The 23,607-nt window shown below is 41.0% G+C and overlaps 1 protein-coding gene across 2 annotated transcripts in view; it reads left to right on the top strand.

Annotated features, from left to right (window-relative positions):
• Positions 1-23,607, top strand: part of Fam135b (family with sequence similarity 135, member B) — a 270,508-nt gene that overhangs the window by 200,142 nt on the left and 46,759 nt on the right. For both annotated transcript variants that reach the window (NM_001427631.1, XM_087557413.1), the window contains 4 exon segments: positions 11,133-11,286; positions 13,817-13,866; positions 20,725-20,880; positions 21,618-21,691. In NM_001427631.1, the coding sequence (NP_001414560.1) occupies positions 11,133-11,286; positions 13,817-13,866; positions 20,725-20,880; positions 21,618-21,691 (434 nt within the window).

The following is a 23,607-nucleotide window of genomic DNA, read 5'->3' as shown; positions in this document are numbered from 1 at the left end:
TCCACAGCATAAAACAAAAGGAGAAATGTGGGTTCTGTCACATTCACATAAGAGTTACACTCTGGAAACCACTTTGGAGATAGACAATCCCTTCTGTTTTCCTGTCCCACAGTAAGATAAACTCAATATTCTATGTGTCTCAACTCAGGAGACATAAGAATCAACCTGAGTATACGTCTGTGTGGCTTCAGAGTAAACACTATGCTGTCAATGCTGGTCAGCTCTGATCTTTTTTTCAGATTCCCTGAAGAATGGGTCACATGTCGAAAGTCCACCAAGGGTGTCAAGAAGAGAAATTCATACAATAGGCCACAGAGCTCCTCAGTAGACAGCAATTGCAGATGACAATTGTTTCCTTGGATAGGGCATATAAAATCTCAAAAGTGGAAAATGTTGACTCATTATGTCACTGGACTGACCCTTGGGCCAGTGAGAAGACACAGAATGGCCACGGTGTCTTTAGGGATGGCCCTCTGTTCTGTAGAGCTATCTGGGATTATGATACTGGAAGGAGCCTCTAGGACTTGGAATGGCCTTTGTTGGGCCTTTCATATGGTGAATAACTAATCCTGCTGTTCTGGTGGATAGTTCTTTGTGCTGCTGCTACTTTAATTATCTCTGGTCACACTGTCTTGCTTCTCAATTCAGAAGCTAGCAGTCAACTTCAGAACTGTAATTTCTAGTGAGCATAGAACACTACCTTGTGGAAAAACTTGGCTTTAAGCTAGGCTATGGTTTGAAAGTCCAGATGTATGTCTTAGAAATTATGAAACTGGAGGTCTTTTATTCAGTGTCTCTAGACCTTTTTTTTTACTTCTGTAAATATACTGCATAATTACATTTTTCTTAAGCATTGAAAAGAGAAGCAGCAATACCCATGGAAAACCAGAGTCACAAAGGAGAAAACGAGAGAGTTTTTGCTAATACCCTTGGTTAAAAGAACACATAGATATTAAATCCTATATCTTACTACAGAGATGCCTTGGTAGTGGGCACTATGGTCTCCATTAAAGAATGCTTTTACCTAAAGGATGGAGCATTACCCTCTTTCTTTTTCAATAGTCATCATTTGTTTAATAAATAGAAGAAAGAGGCTAGGATTATTATGCTGACGCTATTTCTTTGTTGGAAACGTATTAAGAATGGAGAACTGGTGTTCCCACTCACATGATGTTTCCTCCTCTAGTTTCTTCCCTTGGTGCTAACTTCCCTCAAACAGGGTTGTAGGCCATAAGTACATAAGAACCAGTAGAAAGCTGAAGACATCACTCATGGTCCACCGAGAACTCATTTGTTTAAAGTCTGCTTCAATCAACCACCCATAAACACAGGTTGTAAAAATGTATAATCCATATATAAAAGAAAAAAGACACAGAACCAGATTTGCTACTGCTTTGGCCAGAGCCGTCTTCATCCAAGGTGACTGCTTAGCAGTCATTCATAAGATGACTCATGAAAAGAAAGATCTCAGTAGACGTAGAAAGTCAGCAGAAATATATCTTAATTTGGGGGTTAAGTCATGGCTAGTCAATCATGCCTAGTGACGATAATCAGTCATCAGACTGAGGAAGTACTAAGTGAGATGTCTTAATTCTGTTTCTTTTGCTGATTAAAAAAAACAACTTGAGAGGAATGGTGTATTTTAACTCACAGTTCATCGCACAGTCTATCATGTTGGGGAAGCCATGGAAGCTTGAAGCAGCTGTTGAATCAGATCTAGTCAGTCTGCAGAGAACAATGAATGTACTCTAGTACATACAGCTCACTTTCTTCCTTTTATACAATCCAGGATGCTGCACACGGTTATGGCCTTGCTCATATTTCACATGAATATTTCCCATCTGTTAATGTGATCAATGCCCACACAGACATGCCCAGAGGCCCTTCTCCCAGGTGATTCTGGGAGAATCAATTAACAGTAATAATTAGAGATTCCTCAGCCATGTGTGTCTGGCAGAGAGGGCCATTGGAATCTGAAAGGGAGAGTGGTTTGCCCAAACTACAGCTGGTTAGTAACAAAGACCAAGGTAGCAAGAGGGAACTTTATTCTTTTGCCACTGGTGGAATAGGTTTCCTCTTTAAACCTGAGCCCCGACCTGGTAAGAAAGCCAGTCAAACAGCTTCTTGTGCCTGTATGAACACATGTGACTGTTGAAATTGGGCAAACCACTGCCATAGACGGCTCAGAGTCAAAACCCAAAGTGTTCAGAGCTGGCTCAGTCCTATGTTTTTGACTTGCCAGGTGCCTGGCCTGAGAGCTGCAAGAATTACTTCGAAGTTATTTCCCACCCTACAAGTGCGGTATAAATAACCAGACTTAATTTTATTGCATTGTTAAATGTTAGGCCCAAGCTCCAGTTCAAGACAAAGAGGGAGGCTAAGAGATGAGAATCACTTTATTCACTCCAGGCAAAAGCCATGACATAAACCACATATCAGGCAGCCATATGTGGGCACCCAGGCACAGGCTGGTGCACAGACTGAATAAAGGTGAGACCAGCATGCAGCCTCATAGAAGTAGACACAAAAACTTTACACACACACACATACACACACACACACACACACACACACACACACACACACACACACACAAAGACAGGTTGGCTGGTGAAAGCAAAAACTCTCAACTCTAAGCTCAAGGTCATATGTGAAATTACTCCAAAAATGGATTACATCACTGTTTACTTTGAGGGTTCTCACACATCTAATGTAGGCCATTTAATGCTGACTCCTAACCACATAATGTTCAGAATTAGCCATGTTGGCCCATGCTGGATAGTCTTATCAGCAACATGCTTTCCAGTATAGCTCTCTGTTCACATTACCATGAAAATTGAAACCATTATTTTGCATAATGCTATTAAATAATACAGGACATTTGATAAAGGCCCAACAACAAATAACTAGTAATGTTTTATATACATCATTGATGGTGTTTTTTTCAGTCCAGATGGGATAACAATATAAAAGTCACTGACAGAAAGGGAGCATGGGCCTTAAAAGTCTTACCGCCCAAACTACAGTTGCATGAGGAAAGGTCATGAAGCAACTAGTCATAGCGTTTGTGCTAACCACACTTAACTTTTGATGACAAAACCCGAGATTAAGTACAGAATGAAGGACTTATTTTGGCTCATGGTTTCAGAGGTGTCTGTTGTTACCTGAGTCCTTTTCTATCCTGGGATATAGTAGACAGAACTTCAGAGTGAAAGAGCATGGGAGATCACAGCTGCTCAGTTCACAGCAGCAGGAAACAGAGAGTTAGAAAAGGGCCAGAGTTAGATAGGGCTTCACCACATGCCTCCAGTACTACTACTTCTATCCAGGCCCCAGCTTCCACAACTTTACCCCTTCTCAATGGTTCGTCAATTATTGAATCCATCAATGAGTGGACCACTGATTAGGTCAAGGCACTCCTGATTGAAACACCTTGGGACATAGCCTTATGTCCTAAAAGAATACTCAGCAGCATGCTCTCTTAATCTCCTAGGTGTTCTCAATTTGACAATTAAGGTCAAGCATCACAACATTCTAGACTGAAGTCTGATTGAACACACATATCTGTTTTAAATCAATACCTAGAACATTAATATCATCCCATGTATCTGTTTTCACATAATTATAGCAGCAAATATGTTGATGTATCTAGACAGAAGACCTTATTTTGTGGAAATGCTTATTTCAGAAATTACTAGTATTTAATATAAGCTCTATATAAAACACTACTAAAGGGTAATTTATCAAAGTATTCAGGCAACTCATATTAAGCCAAGTATCCATAGTATTTTCTTTGCAGTGGGAAATTCTAGTTCACATCTCTGAATTCATAAAGTCCCACAATTCTGAAGAAAGACATGGTTGGAATAGGTTGGAACAAAGCCATAGGTGTGTGCTAAACCGCTCCATGGTTATCCTGAGCTCCAGTGCCCCATAGAGGATGCTGTGTTATCACTTTCATTTGGCTATTCTATGTATCCAATGGCTACCAATGGGTTGGATGATTCCTGTTCAGAGACAACTAGCACAGTGTTTTTACCGTGGAGATGTCAAGGCAATGTACAAGGAGGTTAAGGTGGTTTAGTCAACCAAGGTGTCTATATATGAGGGACTACAGACCAGATGGCTTGCCATGCAGGTTACCTTGAATACCACACCAGAGAATTTGTAGTTTGACTTATAAATGTGGGATGCAGGAAACTAGTGTGTAGTCTATGGCTGCAGACAATGGGAATCACAGAGCAATGAGCCCTTCTATGAGACCTTCTTTTAGCAATTTGGTTGAGACAAATGAAACTAGAGCAGAGAACTGGGAATGCCATATGGAAAAATCCCAGGGTAGCAGATTTTGAAGTCATAAAGACACTTGAATCCTAGAACTTTCTGGCTTCCCTGAGTGTTGGGTAAAGTGGGATCCAATAGCAAAGGCCAGGGGGAAAGAATGTAAGGAAGACATAATCAACTCATTTCAGATGTCTCTGTGAACCTGGCAAGGTACCCAATCAAAGATCTGGATCCCAGTCCTATACTTAGATGGAGGAGTGTATATTTGAGAGGTATGTATACACATAGAGGTGGGATCCAGAGCACACAAAATTGTTTGACTTTTGTATATTCTGGCAATTAATGAATGTCATGCAAACTACAACTTAACTAACATTAGATCAGTTAACTATTTGCCACATCCTGTTGCAATTCCTACTTCCTACATCAGGAAATGACCTCTCTGATACTAATGGGAAAACTCTACGTGGTTAATGAGGGGCTAATTCAGGAGGAGAGATCTATTTACATCCAGGATCTATGTTTAAACTATAGCATATGGCCGCAACTGTTGAATAGGCTATAGTTATTCAGTTTCTAGTGGGTTAATTGTTACGCTTCACTATAGGCAGCCATGTTCATGAGTCCATCGGTGACTGTGGCTCTGATTATGTGCAAGTACCATTTCAACAGGCACTGTTTCAACATGTTACCTGAACAGCCTCCCTTGCTCTCTAGTAGCAATCCTGTGGTGCCTGTCTAGTGTGTGACCCCTTTTCGTAAACGAAGTGCCTGCAAATACTGAGATGCAGTACTCTGTCCAATGTGACAGTGGCACTGAATTGAACTGAAAATTCAGACAACATAACTGTCTTCTTCGTTGACTTGACCAAGGAATCCAATTCACTTCTATCCCCCTGTATGAATATTTCCTACTCACACAGTAGTTAGTTTATCCACAGTAAGGAAGAGACAGCTGTCTCTTGTTATGTGTCTAGTTTTGGACTGAGCCCAATCCAGAGGACATCACCATCTATGAGTTCATGTTCTCACAGACAATATCAATGTCCTGTTTGATTCCTTTTTCATTATTAAAGATTTCATTCCTAATGGAAAACTTGGCTTCTAAGTGCCTTTTTCTTATACTTCCTCAGTATTTCATACAGTTCTGATGCAAAACTATTGGCTTTTGACCATACACATGGGATCTATGGGCTTTCGGTGTTGGCTAATGTGATTTTCTATGCTATATTGACTAATTTCAAAAAGTTACACTCTTATGTAAGTTAGGGACAATGGCATTTATTGTTAAATTATGCTCTCCAGCCACTTTTAAGGATAGCAGCTTAGGATAGCATTTAATCTCCTTACCCATCTCTGTAATGATAATGAATCAGCCTTATATATATTCACCAAAAATGTTTATGTCTTCCTTAAAACACTGTAATGACATCAAGGCCTATTTTTAAAATTCAAGTTTCATTACAATTGCCATGTCATATCTAGAAAACAGCTACTGCTGCACTCTTCTCTATCCTTCAGTTCCCAAAGTCCCTTCTGCTCCATCTTCTGAAATGGCATGCACCACAGATGTCATATTTCTGGTCATAAAGTCTCTTTTGTACTTGTGACTATCTGTGTGAGGTTTGTAACAACAACCAAAGCAAAACAAAACAAAAAACCACAAACACTAGACAGAGAGGGAGGGACAGAGGGAAATGGAGGGAAGAAGTGAGAGAAGGAGGGAGGGAAGGAAAGGGAAAGAGGAGAGAGAGAGAGAGAGAGAGAGAGAGAGAGAGAGAGAGAGAGAGAGAGAGAGAGAGAGCGGGGAGAGGACTTGAGGGTAGGAGGAAGATTAACTGTGGGGGTGAGGAAATATGAGAAAGAATCAGGGTGGGTATATAAGTATGATAATCGCTTATTCCATTTAAGTATTGACACTATCAAGAATTAAAAGTGTAAAATAGAAGTCAATTTTAACAAATGTCAAGGATTCTTTACCTTCCTCAGTACTTTCTGGGTTACTTTCCAAAAGAAGGCCATGTCAGGAAGAGGATGGAATTTTGAGAAGGAGGAAGGACAAAAACAGGTTTTCAGGACTGGCAGAAGCATCGCCACTACTGGATTTGATGCCTTTATAATCCTCGTTTGGCTTTTATTGATGCTTAGTCACAGTAAATGGAGACATTGCCGGACTTATTGTTAATGCCTCTGTCAAAACAAGCAGACCTCTGTTGAGCATCTGTTCTCTGAAAGCTTGCTCTCTCTCTCTCTCTCTCTCTCTCTCTCTCTCTCTCTCTCTCTCTCTCTCCACCTCCTACCCCGTGCCTTTGCAGAGAGCACTTGCCTCAACTATGACTCAAAGAGCCATTTCTGCCACTAGAAAGCAGAGTGACTTTAAATCTTTGAGCAGTTTTGATCCAGTCTTATCACCATGAAAATAGGTGATCTTGTGACTTAGTCTTGGTCTGATGCAAAGTATCTCCAAGGCACATTGTTATAAACGAAAACTCAGAAATATTTAAGATCATTCTCCACTGTATGGTTATGTCTCTACATGTTGTAAAACATATATTCATGTAGTAAGTGTGCATACCTCTACATATGTGTTTCCTGGAAAGATCTACAATAATTTTACTGAACACTGGAGAATTTCACATTGTTTGTTGATACTAAATTTTATTTTCCTTCTTTCTATATTTGTATTCAACTTTAAAATGAGAAATGGGAGTGCCTGCTTTCTGAAGTGCTTGTAGGAAATCAAATGAGATAAATATAATAGAGCTGTCTTTAGGTTTGTCAAATAGGATTTTCTACTGCTCTATGGGTCTGGGAAGTCTGGCATAATTCCTGCTACATACAAGCTCTTCTAGTCTTTATTTTATCTTAAGAGAGAGAAACAAATGAGTGATTCTGATAGTTAGGCAAATGGACATATTCTACTGGTCTAAATTTTATGGTAAGTCTCTTGATTCCAATTTTTTTATTGTTCTTTAACAAGTCGTTTTATTATACTGATATTCTATTACCACATAAGAAGCATAATTATGTGCATACAGCATTTATACTTGGCAAACAATGACTAGAACACTTTTAATTTTTCTGTTCAGTGTTAATGGCAATCTACTTAGCTTTCTTTAAGTTCTTTCCAAGAGGAATTACTTCTCACAAGTAATGCCAGAGTTAAATCAGTACAGTGAGGAGATAGGCTTACTGGAGAAAAACAGGTATGATGTAATGGTTGAATACAGACACGTTGGAAGGGACCACCCATCCTGAGCCAGTTTACTCAATTCCATCTTCTTTAGCTCATTTCCATTATTGATTTAGACACTGCATTGTCCACATGGTATTTTTAACTTTTTGAAAAACGTCAGTCCAAGCATTTTAAGCCCTTGTTGCAAACCTTTGACAATTCAAATTACTTTAAAAATCTTCTTATTCTTGGAATGATTTCATTATGCCATCTCCTTAATTTCCGATTTCATCTACCTTTTCTTACTCCACACTGCAACACACCTCTAAGCTACTCTCAAGGCTCCGTGTCATCACTGTGTGACATTTCTGTTATGTTCAAGTTGGAGAGACTAGACAACATCATCACATAACATAGGCGTCCTCAACCTTCCTAGTGTTGTGACTCTTTAGTACAGTTCTTCATGGTGCAGTGATTCCCCAGCCATAAATTTGTTTCCCTGCTACTTCATAACTGTAATTTGCTACTGTTATGACTTGTAATATAAATAGAGTATCTGCTATTGGATCTCTGTGAATGGGTTGTTTGACCTGCCCCACCCCCAAAGTTCTCCACCCACAGGTTGAGGTTCAGTGATGTAAGGCAAGGTTATAGAGCTCAGAAAGTAAAAGCGTTGGGAAGTAGTTACTGTAACAGAAGGTGTTTGTAATGGACATGAGATATACTGCCCGGGTGTTACCTCAATCCTGAGCCAACCCTCCGGTATTAGAGACTTTGTGGCCAACTATTGATGGCTTTTCAAGGAAAACTTGTTTGCCCAAGATCTCATCTCCTTCCCTAGGGTGTCTCAGACTCAAGAGTGTTGATCCCATTAAGTATGCCATAACCTTGTAAGAACAAGACCAATTCAGCAGTCTTAGCAACAAGAACAGAGACTATATACATTTGAAAGGGTTCTCAAATTTGTCCAGCAAACAACTGAGACATTTCCTTTAAATGTTTTCCTTCTCCACCTACAGACTAAGCCAGTGCTTGTTCTCTCCTCTCTCTCTCTCTCTCTCTCTCTCTCTCTCTCTCTCTCTCTCTCCCTCCCTCCCTCTCCCTCTCTCCCTCTCTTCCCCCTCTTTCTTCCTTCCTTCTTTCATTCTTTATTTTTAATTTAATTTTATTTTTTAGTATTCACTTTATATCATGCTCACTGACACCTCCTAGTCACCCCCTCCCACAATCCTTTCCACACCCTCCTCCCCTTCTGCTCTGAGAATGTGGGAACCTCCTAGTATTCTCCAACCCTGGCACATGAAATCTCTGTAAGGCGAGCTTTCTCTCCCAACTGTGAGGCCAGACAAGGCAGCCCAGCTAGAAGAACATATCCTACAGACAGGCAACATCTTTTGTAATAGCTGCTGTTGCAGTTGTTCAGGATTCACATGAAGGTCAAGTTGCACATGGTCAACATAAGAGAGGGAGGTCTAGGTCCAGCCCATGTATGTTCTTTGGTTGGTGGTTCAGACCCTGAGAGGCCCAAGGCTCCAGGTTAGTTGACTATGTTAGTCTTCCTGTGGAGTTCCTGTCAACTGAGGGGCCCACAATCCTTCCTCCTATTCTTCTATAAGAATCCCAAGCTCTATCCTCTGTTTGGCTGTGCGTGGGTATTTCTCTCTGGTCAGCTGCTGGGTAGAGCCTTTCAGAGGACAACATACTTCTATCTGTAATACTATAAAAGGCTAATATCTTTTTTGGTTTGTTTGTTTGGTTTGGTTTTTAGAAACAGAGTTTTTCTGTGTAGCCTTGGCTTACTGGATCTTGCTCAGTAGACCATGCTGGCCTTGAACCCACAGAGACCTGAGTCTTTAGTGCATACTACCAAGTGCCACATCTGGGTCCATATTCCCACTGCAGCCATGCTCTCTGTTGATGTCCCTGCCCCATATGGCCACTGACAGCCAGGCAGATGCCCCTGGTCTGTGCTGCAGCCTGAAGCCATGTTGATGTCCAAAGGAGAGTCATGTTGCCACCAGAGGCCTTATAGATGTGAGTGGCTTGCACTGACACCTGAAGCCATGTTGATATCTGTGTGGTCTGGGCTATCTCTGAGGACTTTGTCTAGGTCTGTGATCCTACTGTGGTCAGGACCATGTCTGTGGTCTGTAATGTCACCAGAAAGCATGAGGAAGCCCACAATCAGTGCTCCTGCTAATGGTAAAGGACTGGGAAGCTACTTTGGCAAAGATGTTGACAACTGAAGATGTACATTTGAGAAAGATGAACATGGAAGGCTTCTGTGACCACAGCATTCCCACCCCTCCCCCAAAAAGGTAACAACCTAGATAGGAGGAGAACTCTTAAAACTTGTGATAAAGATGCTGAAACACAGTGTTCCACAATTGCTGGCTTCCTCAATTGAGGGGAAGGGTTCAATTCTATTTAAGGGGCATGCTCCAGTGGTTCTATAGATGCCACACATTGGACTTTTCCTTTTGGATGGGGAGAAGCTCACAAGGGGAGAGGGTTGAGATGCAAAGGCATAGAAGGATGGGGGAAGTGAGTGTGATTTGTTTGTATGAAATGAAATTCTCAAAGAAGCAATAAAATATTATGTTGAAATAAAACCAAAGACTGCATGGGATAGGATACTGCTGTAATCACCAAACACACAGACCCACATACCGAAGTGTTCCCCCTCCCAGCTGAATCTTCCTCCAGATTCCTCAAGGCAACAGTAGGGGACCATGAAGAGCAAGTGTGTGCTCCCATGTGACCAAGGGGGACGTAGATGGGTGTGCAGGTGTGTAACACCACTAAATGTTCCTACCACTCCTACATACTGCTGCATTTCCATTCTCTCCAACCTACCCTATGATTCCTTTCTCTGCTCTCTGCTCTTAGAAGACATTTCTCTTGTAATTTTCTCTGGAATATCTTTCTCTTTTAGGTTGGAAAGAGAGACACATTATCTTATTTAACATCAACAAAACTGTCTTGTTTATACTTTTACTCCACCGAGTCCATGGCGGACTTAAGCGTTTTCTCTTGGTTGCACAAACCTCATTGTCTTTCTGCTATTCCTATAGCCTCAAACAGATTTCACTGTGCACCGTCTTTTGAAACTGTGCTCATATATGAGTTCACATTGGGCACATCAAGCACTCAGCACCCCACTGCGTTCTCCCTTCCTATTTTATATATGATAGTTTTATCTTCCCTTTGTAGCACAATCTGCTGCTCACACAATAGTCTTTCTAATCTTCCCCATACCCACATAAAAGATTCCACTTCTTATGTCCCCTCACTTCTTCTACAGTACATTCTATGGGAACCAGAGAAAGTGACTTCAAAGTGGACAGAAGTTGCTGGTGACCAACCTTCTTGGTGTGGGCATTGTCAGCTTTATCTGATTCTGATTCATTATTTTCTACAATTGTTTTTAATGTTGCAGCTACTCATATCTTAACTTGAACATAATACAACAATGGCATGGTGTGCCCATGGTTTTTCCTATGTGGAGGGATAAAGAAGCAACTTGGGCAGCTTTCTTTCTGTAGTCTTCTTATTTGCTATAAATTAGACCTGAAGCTCAAAATCTTCTGTGAGCGTCAAGTGGAGAAAAAGGAGCTCTTTGATTTTTGGACAAGATATCATTTTTGTCAATTTTCTCCTTCTGTCTTTTCAGGGAAGCTTCTATGTTCCTTCAGAGAACTGCATACAACATGCACATAAGTGGCACCGGGATGTCTGTCTACTGCTCCTTCATGCCTATCGGGGCCTCCGACTCTACTTCCTGGTCATTATGAGAGACATTCCTGAGCTGCCCACCATGGAGCTGGGTAAGGGGATAGTAGCAGAAAAATCTCCTTCCAGGAGCTGACATTCCTCATTGGAGTGTAAAAGGAGAAAAGGTGGTATGCTTTTGCAAAGTTCATGTGAAAATATGATTGGTCATTGAACCTGTTCTGGGATCTACCTCATTGTATTAAGAGAAACTCTTTGGAAGGACAAATGGAGCGGGAATATATATGAGTACTTCAAGACACCCACTCATTCATTTATGTATCAAATAAATATTTCTTAAAATACATAACATATACTTGGCATCCTATTTAATAATGTTCAGCTGCTTTTGTTAGAAAATCAACACCCAAATAAAGCCAAAGTATCACCAAAAGGCAATTATGTTTTGCAAAAAGGTTGTGTCAGAATCCAAACTGCTCTAGCATCATACCAGGGCCACTAGAGCTCCTGTATTTTATCACAGAAATAGGTAAAGACTGAATCTTGCATTATTGGTGATAGTTCAACTTTATAATCTAAAGTGATTGTCCATTCAAGTAAAGGTTCTTGAGTCTTTCAGTCCTTTCCAGGCCATCAACTACCATTGCTTAATACACACACACACACACACACACACACACACACACACACACCACCTCTTATTTCCTAGAAAAATTTACAAGTTTAAAGTCTTTTATAATTAATATGATTATAGAATTGCAACTAATAAACATGTATAATAGCTTTTCAAAAGAGCACTTCATCCACAGAAAGGAATCATACATTTACATATATGAACACATGTAGTCATTCTTATCCATTATACTTGTATGTTTCTAATTTTTCCTTTTCTTATCCCATAAAGGATCCTAGAACCTATAATGACATGCCAAATTTGGTTATAGGGACAAATAGATGTTTTTCTAAACTTAAATATCATGAAGATTAATGAGCCTAGTTCCCTGTCAAGCAATAAATAAGAGAAGTCAAAAATGGAAGTCAAATTACTACATATAGCAATATGTAGCCGTGACAGAAGCCTAGAGATCCTGCACTGACTGCCTGGGGTAGGGAAGGTCAATCCCATCCTCCTTCAAAGCATTCCATTTGCTGAGATTCATCTCAAAGTCCTTTGGACCAGAGGCTCAACCCAGAGCCCAGGATTCAAGGATAATGCATATTTCAATGTCTGAATCTTACTGAATGCTTATTCTCTCTTCTTCTGGATATCTTCTGTAAGTACCGTACCATTGGTAATGCATTGCATTATAAGTGGGTGGCAGGACAATATTATAGTTACAGGTTGCTCTTTACCATCAGACTATGGAGTCTATGAGAGCCGGTTACCCCTAAGATTCCTTATCTTTCTCTAGTCCACAGAGCAGGAAGTGTTGTGGTGCTAGCTTTGGATTTTAAAGCCTCTTGACGTTTAGTTTCATCAGCCATGACAGCTGGTTAAGCCAGTGCCTGGAATTATCAACCACTCTCTGAATTGGATTTTTTTTTTGGAGGTCAATCTTACACAGGTTGTAAAGACAACCTGAGAACTCAGGCTATGACCCTTTTAAGAGAGCACTTTATTTGCATACATCAAATCCCACATTTGGCCTACAGCTCCACAAAAAACAAAAGAAAAGACAGTACAGAATCAGAGCCCAGTTATATTGCCCCAAAGAAAACAAATTTTATTCAACAGCATCTAACAACAGAACCTTTTGTTACTTTAAAAAAACAAAAAAAAAACAAAGTTTATTTCCTGAAATGTTTTCAGCATATTTTTATTGAGCATTTTCTATATATTGGCCATTGTACTGGACACATAGTATATAGTTCTGTTCACAGGAAATAAAGTCTATTATATCAGATGGAGGGTCAGCAGGACACAGAGATGCTAAGAGATTGTTCACATTACTCTAGGCAGAATATTGCATGCAAATGACTCACTTTGGCATTGGCAAGCTAGGAGAGAGTTCAAAAACTATCAAAACTCTGACCATAAAATCACAAATAGCCAGAGATCACTGGTTCAGGCTGACAAGCTGGTGTATAGCTGTACCATGTGTAGCCTGGATGCCCATTAGTGTCACTTTCCCTGGAGCCTACAGTCTACTCAATTCTGCCACTCCTCTCTGTTGAGCTTCTGACTTTCAGCTCCAAGATGGAGATACAAATTCTCTCTCTCTCTCTCTCTCTCTCTCTCTCTCTCTCTCTCTCTCTCTGTGTGTGTGTGTGTGTGTGTGTGTGTGTGTGTGTGTGTGCACGAGTACATGCATGAGCATATGCATCTGGAAACACAAATAAATGTAGACTCATTTGGGCACATAAAGTGCTAGAGACAGTAAGGAGTCAATTATACCTTATAATTCCACTCACAAATCTACTATGGGTTTTCTCTTGCATTCAATCCATGGTGCCTAATGAGGCTGGTTCTCTTCAAAGTCTGATAAGGAGAGTCCTCTGGAGTTGCCTTTGTCTCTCTTTTTCTGACTTTCCCATTTAGAGCATGAATTCCAAACCATTCCCTTTAGTAAGTATAGCATTTAAGTGGGATCTGTTTAATTGTGTGGTCTTTTTCTTCCTTCCCAGAGGTTCTTGCTGTCGAAGAAACACTTTCTCAGCTGTGCTCAGAGTTACAGGTAATTACAGTGCAAACCCCGAGTCTGAACAGTACTTAAGAGTGCTGGACCGAGCTGGTTTTGCTGACCGCACAGCATGTCAGTCACTGAAACCACAATTTTCCCCAAAGAGAATAAATTCACAGGTACTAATGTGCAGGGATAAGGGATGGACCTGGCCACAAATCTACCTGTCTGAAGAAAGGGCTGAGAAGCTTCTGTGACACAAGCAAAGAGGGTGTCTGAGGTCAACCTAGGAAAATGATGGGCAACAAGGAAAACTAATCATGTTTTGAACATGTGCAATAAGGTTCATGGTTTGTTCCCAGGCAACAGTTTCAAAAACATCAGCAGGTTCAGAAATGGCAACAAAAGCATTGTATTTGGGTGGAGTTTACAGATGTCAAAAGGTCATGCAGCCAACACTGTCCACGTCACTAGGAATCATGAAGTAGAAAGAGGATGCATCTTTTGGAGCTTGTGCAGAAGAATGAACTTTGAATCCATGAGGGGTTCTCTTATCTCCATCCATAATGCCATGTGGAGAGTGGATGCACAGTTAGGACATCTAACTTCATGCCCAACCATGTAGTTTCTAACAGTGTCTCCCTAGAGTCAGCATCAGGCCCCACAGGTCAAATGCTCAGTTTTGCAACATCTCTCCTTGAGTAGTTTCTGGCACTACCCTAGTTTGACCAACAGCTATGAGATAGAGATTTGTAATCCTACATTTGAAGTTAGATGATCTTATTTAATGGCTTATAAAGTTCCAGAAACATGTTTCTAAACATCACAGTCTATTATAAGACTAGTACAAAGGGTATGAGTGAATAGCTAGATGAAGGATGCATAGGTCAAAGTTGGAAAAGGAGGCCAAGAGTGAAGCTACTTGTCCTTGAGTTGAGCTAGGCCAAATTCAGGCAAGTGGGTCACTATTCTGGGAGTTCTGCAATCCCTGCCTTTGAAGGTCTCTATGTATTAGAATCATATCTGGGATCCCCAGGAAATCATCACACAGTCCTACTTATTCCCCAAAGCAAAACATTCCATTTCTAAGGAAGGGTCCATATCCACAACCCATTAGGCAGGCAAGCACAAACAGTGGGGTCCTATTGGTTTTTTTCCTAATGTGAAGGGCTCCTCTTCCTTCCTGAGTAGTCAGAGCTTGGCCTCACGTTCACAGGGCTGGCACGAAAAATGCAGTTCTGAAGAGTCCATGAAAACATGGATATGTATTTTGATTCCAAGAAGTGCTAGCCCTGGAGGAATTTGAATTTCTGCCAAATCACTTCTTCACAATTATAAATAAAACTTCTTTTTATAACTTTTTGATAGAAAAGACAGTACTAATTTCCCACCATGAAAGTGCAAATAAAGAAACATGATTGATTAGTTCCTGACCTTTGGTAATTCATTCTACCTCCAACTCTCTCTCTCTCTCTCTCCATATATATATATATATATATATATATATATATATATATATATATATATATATATGAGCAGTATCCACTTCCTAGCCATCAGCTGATTTTCCTGGCAACAACCTCTAGCCTGTAGCTGGCTAGGGCCCAGTAAGTTCCACTCCATGTATTAGTTAGAAAAGATTTAATAACAAAAGTCACACATGCTGTGATTTTGCAGGGGTTGAGATGTTCCTCACCAGGAACTCAAGACTGAAATCCACCTGTGACCTACAGGGCAAACTTGAGTTGGAAAGTATGACAGTGGTTTTATCCACAGTTACAACAGTGACGTTCCCAGGGCAACCACTTCACAGCATCCAGGGGACAGTAAAGGAAGTGCTCACCCACATTCACAGTGGCAAGTAGATACAAAGAGTGGTGCCTTCTCAAAGTTTCTGAGCCACTGCAGCCACTGGATGAGATTATCAAACTTGAAAAGGGGCAGTGGCAACCTTCACTTAATAGTAGTGAACACTGTGACCCTGGCCCTTGGGACACCTTCATCTATGACAATTTGTCACTTCTGGTGACTGCAGTGATTTCTGTGAGGGATTTGAAGGACAGAGCTATCAATAACTTCATCAGACATATTTCCCAAGAGACCTACTGTTCACCTCCAGCCCTTACAGCAGAGTCTCAGACTCTGTGGAAAAAGGCTTCCTTAATTTTAATTTTTTATTCTCAGACAATCTCATACGTGACTTTAATTAATGATCTGATGTTAACTCTGTACTACTCTCTTTCATGTCTCCTCCTTCTCTGGCCAAAACTTTTGTTCCCAAGTTCCTCTTCTACTTTTATCTCCAGTGCTTATACTTGTGTTCGTTTGTTGATGTGAGGGTGTCCCATTGAATTCTGTTTTCCTGATGCTACAGAACAGTTCTAACTACATTTTCTTGCAGAATTTTATTGAGTAAGAAATGCTGATCGGTAATGGGGTTCAAAGTATTAAGAGTAAGGAGGGTAGGTCTTATTCTGCTTCTTACTCTTGCTCTTAAGGGATGGACTGGCCTGAGGAAATATTGCTGGATACTCAGTAAAGTGTCCAAATCACAGAGCTGGGATCTGGTTAGAGATGAAACAGTGCCATCTCCTGGCAAGTGGTGAGCAGCAGAGACCGTGTTCATCTCAAGCATTGCCATTGTGGATAAAGTGCTAGATAGTTCCAGGCGATCATGACAATGGAAAAACCCAGAAGTCTCTAGCAGCAGAGTGCTCCTGGGGTATCTTTACTTAGTGTAAGAAACTTACAAATTAAAAAAAAATACTTGTCATGTGTTGGCCACTCAGATATCCTCTTGATACAATAAGGGAAGAGACCACACAGTACTTGCAGCCTAGTAAGAAACTGCTTTGTTCTGACTCTGCCCACATGGCCAGTGTGAGAGTGGGGGAGAATAAGGGAAGGGTAGCAGAGAATGGAGGATTGGAGGTCTTGCTTCTGTCTGGGAAGTCAAAGTGTCATCAAGGAACAGGGAGGAGGGTGTCAGATACCTGGGAGGGAAGGACACTCCTCCAGGCACAATACAGCAATGTGAAGCACAGGTCATACATTAGTGGGACCGTGTCCATATGTATCAGCTGACTGAGGCATGGGGATAATGAGACCCAAGTATAAATGCTACACTGAAGTCTGGGTGGGGAGATGCTGAGCATCCTCCCACAATAAATTAACAAATACAACGCTGTGCCCTTTACCAGGGCACTCATGGGTCTCCTGACACTTGCTGAGTGGCACTGGGATGTAAATTTCCTTTTGAGGGTTAGCTCTGACTTTGAGTATAGCAATTTAAGATTTTTCTAACTTATAAAAGATTGTCTTTTCTTTATCCCTGTGAACTTTTGGGAATTATTCAACTATTTAGTAGTTGTTCCCAGAACTGCCTCTTTCTATTGAGAAAAGTCAAAATTAAGGACTCAGCAAGAATGCCAAAGTTGGGTTTTATTTTGTCTTGGTCAACTTTTTTGTCAGAGGGCAATCTTATCTACTTTTCCTGTTACCCTAATAAATCTGCCCCCCCATAAAGTATAACTTAAAATAGAAGGTGTTTATTTTGGCTCACATCTCTAGGAGGTTAGTTATTAAAGTGGAAAGTCACAACAATAAAGCCTTGAGGTCAAGAAGCAGAGGGTAATGAATGCTGGCTATGAATTTCCTGTCTCCTTTTGTACAGTCCAGGATCCAATGGTGCTGCCTACAGTAGGTGGGTTGTCTTTCCACCTCGATTTACAAAATCAAGATAATCCCAGACAAGCATATCCAAGGCCAGTAGCCCAAGTGATTCTAGATTTCACCAAGTTGTCAATTGAAATTAACCATCATAGAGGGGTTGGAAATACCTTGGTTTAAGCCAAGAAGCAAGCTTAGATGGTTGCTGGTCTGAAAGGATGCCCTAATCAAGATGAACACTCCCCCCCCCCCTCTCTCTCTCTCTCTCTCTCACACACACACACACACACACACACACACACACACACACACACACACACAATTCCATTCACTTTCTGGCTTCCCACATTATAGTATACCCTGCAGCACAAAATGAGCATGGAAAAACCAAAGGGAGCAGAGGAGAAGTCAAGGTTCATGGTAGTGGTCAAGGGAGGTGGCTGAGCTTTGCTTCAGAGAATATATCTGTGAATACAACTGGCCAAGATTGCTGGCTTATTAGCAGGTAAGGCCCATCCCTTACCTGCTGCAAAAAGCTATCCACACCTGTCATGTGTAATTATAAAGGTCCGTGTGTCTGTGATGTTAGGAAAGTCCTCCTAAGGCTTAATTAGAAACCCATGTAACCTCAGATGAAGCTGTTGCTATAACTGACTAGGAAGGAAATAATTCTCCCAAAGACTTACTTAATGAATATCTTTCTTTTCTTTCCTCTTCTCCTCTGGTAGTTGAGCTCAGAATTCATACTGTGCCTGCCAGTACCACTCTGGTGGAGGAGGTGCTTGGAGAGCAGGATCAGAAGCCCAGAAAGGCAGGGCTACATGACTGAGGCATGGGGTGTCTCTCTTAAGGATGTGAATCTACCTATCTCTGTACTAAAGAGTTACTGAGCTCACATTATCAATTACCTACTGTGCCGGAAGTAAGGATGGTGAGAGGTTAAATTCAGAATGCAGAAAAACTGGGGCAGTGGCAGTAAAGTAAGCCACAGTTGTTAGAAGGAGCACAATTAACTTCAGTATTGGTTGAGGAAACCTTTTCAAGAAGAAGTCAAAAGAGAGGGATGAACGTTAGACTGATAGCATAGAGTAGTATTGCCATAAATAAGGGGAAATAGAATTGATTTCCTAGATGTTCCCTGGTTGAATGTCAAAAGGATGGAAAGGACATGAAAGGGAAAATGAGAGAGGAGGACAAGGCATTCCAAAAAGAAGATGCTGTCTGAACAATGTTCTAGGGTTACAAGTAGACAGACATGGTGCTATAGGTAGTTCAGCCAAGCTGAGACAATGGTTATACATGAGGTAAGAGGTGTGGTAACCTTAGGTAAGGTGGGAATGAATTCCCGGGGCAAATAGTGCTGAGTGTTGATACAGTATCTTGGGTGTCAATAGTAAATACCCTGGTCAAAAACTTTAAATATGAGTGAGATACGTGGATTGCATTGAAAAGTCTGGAGTTTTCTTGGTGATCTATCCTGTCCCCCAGGTAAACTCCTCTGCACCATTCCTTCTCTGTCTCTGACCACTCATGATGCTATACGGGACTGAGGTTCAAATGGTCATCAAAGGATACATGCACCTCTTAGATGTTATGTTTAACTGGATGCTTTTACCTGGAAGCCAGTCATAATAATGAAGCAGGATTCCCTGAATTCTAAGAGCTTCACTGTACAAGCAAACATCTCCTTCACTTTCTTACTCTTAGATACATCCCGTCACCTGCTCTGCCTTCATCTGGAATCAAACTCCAGTCCAACAAGAACAATGACTGTATTGGAGTCAGTTGTTTCATTTGTGTATTTAGTAAAAATGGAGGCACCACATAAAGGAGGGAAAGAGATTGGGTTTGATAGGCTTTGGCTTTGTGATAGCTCTACACCACTTGGGCTGGTATGTGCCATTCTAAGTTATCACATGTCCTTCTTTTGTCAAACATGTTCTTGGGACAAGCAAGAGGCTCTCTCACTGCTTGCTGTGGATTGATGAGGCCTGGAGCTCAGTGGGTAGGCTTCTTGTTACTCCTCAGTGGAGCATTCTATCTTCTGATTTTTCCACAATTAAAGTTACACCTTTAGAATATGATTCTCCCCCACTTTAAACCACAGTTACCAGTCCACCATGCTCTTCTCTAAAGTCTCAGGCCCACTGTAGTCTGATTGGCTCACATTGTAATTGAGGCATCCTAGAATCCCCCTTACAGAGTGGGAAGTGATGGTTAAGAAGATAATTACAGGTCAAAGTCACTAAAAGCCTACCTAGGGACATTACTAGTTAAGTATTCTGGGGTTATGAGAAGTATATTATCTCTGGAGATATTTTTAGTTTCTGAGGTGGAGTATGTGCTTTCATGGTTTGATAATACTTCAGTTAAATCCTGACTGCGTGAAATTTTGGACACTCTATTAGTTCACTGTCAGTTTACTTTCTGTGAAAGGACGACTCTAATGTTCTACCTAAAAGATGATTGTATGGATTGAATGTGAAGCATGTATAAAATTTCTAATCCTCCACCTGCCACATGTTCAGTATTGGTAAGTGGAGCCACTGTGCTTACAAGGCACTGAGGTCAGAGTTTAATCCAGTAACAGGATAGATTCTAGCACCAAGACCTCTTCTATGCATGTGGGTCTGAGGGAGGATGCTATGGCTTTTAGTGCAATAGTGCAAAGACCATGAAGAAGGAATCTAAGACTTGAATGCTGATATTTGGGAAAATTGGCTTCTGAGGTGATGAGGTTAGAACTTGAGGTAGAGAGGTGAAAATGGGTAGCAACTGCATATAAAACAAGAGAGGATATATATATGTATATGTGTATATATATATATATATATATATATATATATATATATATATATGAGACAAAGCATTTCTGGAAATATAAAAATAAGTCTCACTTGAAACAGGCATGAAGAGGTAAGAAGTAGCCTGGGAATAGATACAGGCTAACCGTGCATGAGACCTTGGGATCTGAACGTTAATCTATGCACATAACCTGCCAAACAGCTTACTCGTCTCCTTACTGCCTCTCTTAACTTCCACATTCAAAGGGACAGTAGTACATAGGTATATATTATATAGCATGAGACATGTGCTACAATATTACATGTTATATAATAATGTGATATTGTAGCATGTGTGGGAATGGCTAGGAGAGCAAAGCATTTGTTAAAGACCCCGTGAGGAGGACTAGAGCATCCCAATAGAGCTGGGTCTTTGGATGACATCTTTTTATCTTTGCAGATGCTGAACAACCCAGAGAAGATAGCAGAGCAGATCAGTAAGGATCTTGCGTGGCTGGCTTCCCATCTGATGGCTCTGTGGACCCAATTCCTGGACACAGTAACCCTGCACTCCCACGTGACCACTTATCTCACCCAGGAGCATCACACTTTGAGGGTAAAGTGTAAAATGGTCTCAACTCTCTGACCGCATGTTTTTAAACCTAAGGAGAAGCTTTGCTAAAGTTGGCTCATTGAGAGGAACAGGATTGAGCAGGGTGCGGATCTGTAGATTTCATCACAGGTCCTGCCCACCCTACTGTGAATGGGCATCGTGACATCAAACAACTCACTTAGCTACTCAGCCCTATTCTGTCATTTGTAAAACATCTCCTCATCTGTTTCTGATGATAGCTGAACTTATAAAATTGACTATTGCAAGGGTCTCAAAATACTTAAAAAACTTTCAAATGAAAAGTGTTGCCCCTTCCTGGCTGTATATTATGCAGCAGTACGGATCTTCTCTATTTGCAAAAGAGAAATAAGGGTCTGAGAAACAGAGTCAACAAAGCATATAGCAAATGCCAATGACTTTAGGAATTCTCCACAATGTGTATTTATTTATAATGCCAGCTTGGAGAAATCTCATATTCTAGTAGATAGAATAAAACTTAAATATACAAATAAAGCAGAAAGGACTGAATTTATAAACACACACACTATGCCGTTTGGGCTACGAGCTATAAAGACGAGTGGGCAGCTGTGGAGGCTGGAAAGCCCTTGTTTCAGGCCTCTCTGTGTAGGTATAGCTGTCCCTCCATGAAAACAGAATATTTAATCTCCAGACTCTCACATTTACAAAATGGAGGTCATATGTACTTGAAGAATGACGCTGTTTATGTTGTCATCTTTCAGGTCCGAAGGTTTTCTGAAGCTTTCTTTTATATGGAACACCAAAAACTTGCAGTCTTGACCTTTCAGGAAAACCTGTGAGTACTAAATTGCACACCCACTTCACCCTGTGGAAGTGGCCACCTAAGGCATTCAACTCTCTTTCTTTGTTCCAACTTCCCTTTTCTCTCATCTCTGGCTGTGAGGCAGACACTTTGCTTCCCTCTGCACAGGATGAGAGGCAAAGAAAAGTATTCACACTGGGGAGGTGGGAGCTGCAGGTGGCAGGGAAGGTCAATTGCTAAAGGTTTCTTTTGTTCCATGGTCATTCTATAGAGAAACAGGAAAATAAGATTCTCTAAGGCTCTGCAGACATCTGTGCTGAGTCTTCTGCAAAATGAATGGAAGCAGGTGGCCTGGCCCCACACTACTCAGAAAAGTACCATGTTGCAGTAGCTGAAACATATTTAACCTAAAGCCCATGATCTCTAATCAGGACTGATGCCTTTCTAAAACTGCCTTCCTTCAGAAAGCTGAGAAGTACTCCATAAAGTTGGAGGGGTGATGCAAGGTGAGGTTTCTCAGGTACCCCAAGGAAGATGGGCAGACACCTCACTGAGCTTTTTGGCCACACATATTTTGTTTGAGTAATCTGTTCGTCTATGGAATGACCATGTTTCAGAGGCCCCATTGCATCTGTCAGAATAGGCTCATGGAATATTTGTGTTGCATAGGATAGACCTGGAATTCTTTTACTTTGTCATATAACCCTGGAAACTTCCACAGGTTTCATTCTGTATGCAGACAGTAACATTTAATATTTGATCTTGGGATCTGAAAGTGAGTAGGAAGGCAAGAAAAATGTATTTGCTTGTGAAAATAGTTTGTTCTGACATCACGGGGGTCTTCTATAGGCACATAATCCACCCATTCATTCATTCATTTCAGCTTCAGGCTAGAACTAGCTGACTAATTCTAAAACTAGCACTGGAAAAAGAAATCTGTCAACATTAAAAGTAACTTTGAGGGCCTATGATCAAAGACTTAGAACTATAGCTGGAAAGCATTCCTGCATGTCTCAACAAAACATGGAAAACTTGGAGTTTGTGTTATGTGTGAACCATGTTTCTCAGGTTAATAAACACACACCGAGGGCTGGAGAGATAGCTCAGGAGTTAAGAGCACTGATTAGTCTTCCAGCAGTACTAAGTTTAATTTTCAGCACACAAACATTTGTAATGGTATCTGATGCCCTCTTATGGTGTGTCTGAAGACAATTGCAGTCTATGTACATTAAAAACACACAAACAAACAAACAAACAAACAAAAAAACCATAAAACCATTGCTTGCTTCAAAAAGAAAAAAATGTGGAGAAGAAATCCACAGAATTCATTGATCTCTATATTATTTAATTTCCTCATCACTGGGATTAAAATATCAAAGAACATCTACTTAAAGAAGTTTATAGGCAAATGCCAGCAGCAAACCACTGAACTGAGAACGGGACCCCATTGAAGGAATCAGAGAAAGGACTGGAAGAGCTTGAAGGGGCTTGCGACACCATATGAACAACAATGCCAACCAACCAGAGCTTCCAGGGACTAAGCCACTACCCAAAGACTATACATGGACTGACCCTGGGCTCCAACCTCATAGGTAGCAATGAATAGCCTAGTAAGAGCACCAGTGGAAGGGGAAGCCCTTGGTCCTGCCAAGACTGAACTCCCAGTGAATGGGATTGTTCGGGGGAGAGTGGTAATGGGAGGAGGATGTGGAGGGGAACACCCATATAGAAGGGGAGGGGGAGGGGCTAGGGGGATGTTTACCTGGAAACTGAGAAAGGGAATAACAATTGAAATGTAAATAAGAAATACCCAATTTAATAAGGATGGAGAAAAAAAAAAACTGTGGCCCACACTTTGAAGGGTCATGCTGGCAGAAAGTCATGGCTGCAAGAGACTGAGGCAGCTGGTCACATGGCATCTAAGTCAAGTAGAGCAAGAAATGCTTTTA

The sequence above is a fragment of the Rattus norvegicus genome, chromosome 7, assembly GCF_021556685.1.
Source record: "Rattus norvegicus strain SHRSP/BbbUtx chromosome 7, alternate assembly SHRSP_T2T, whole genome shotgun sequence".
Taxonomy (NCBI): domain Eukaryota; kingdom Metazoa; phylum Chordata; class Mammalia; order Rodentia; family Muridae; genus Rattus; species Rattus norvegicus.
The sequence above is the reverse complement of the archived record's forward strand: the minus strand, read 5'-3'. Positions and strand labels throughout refer to the sequence as shown.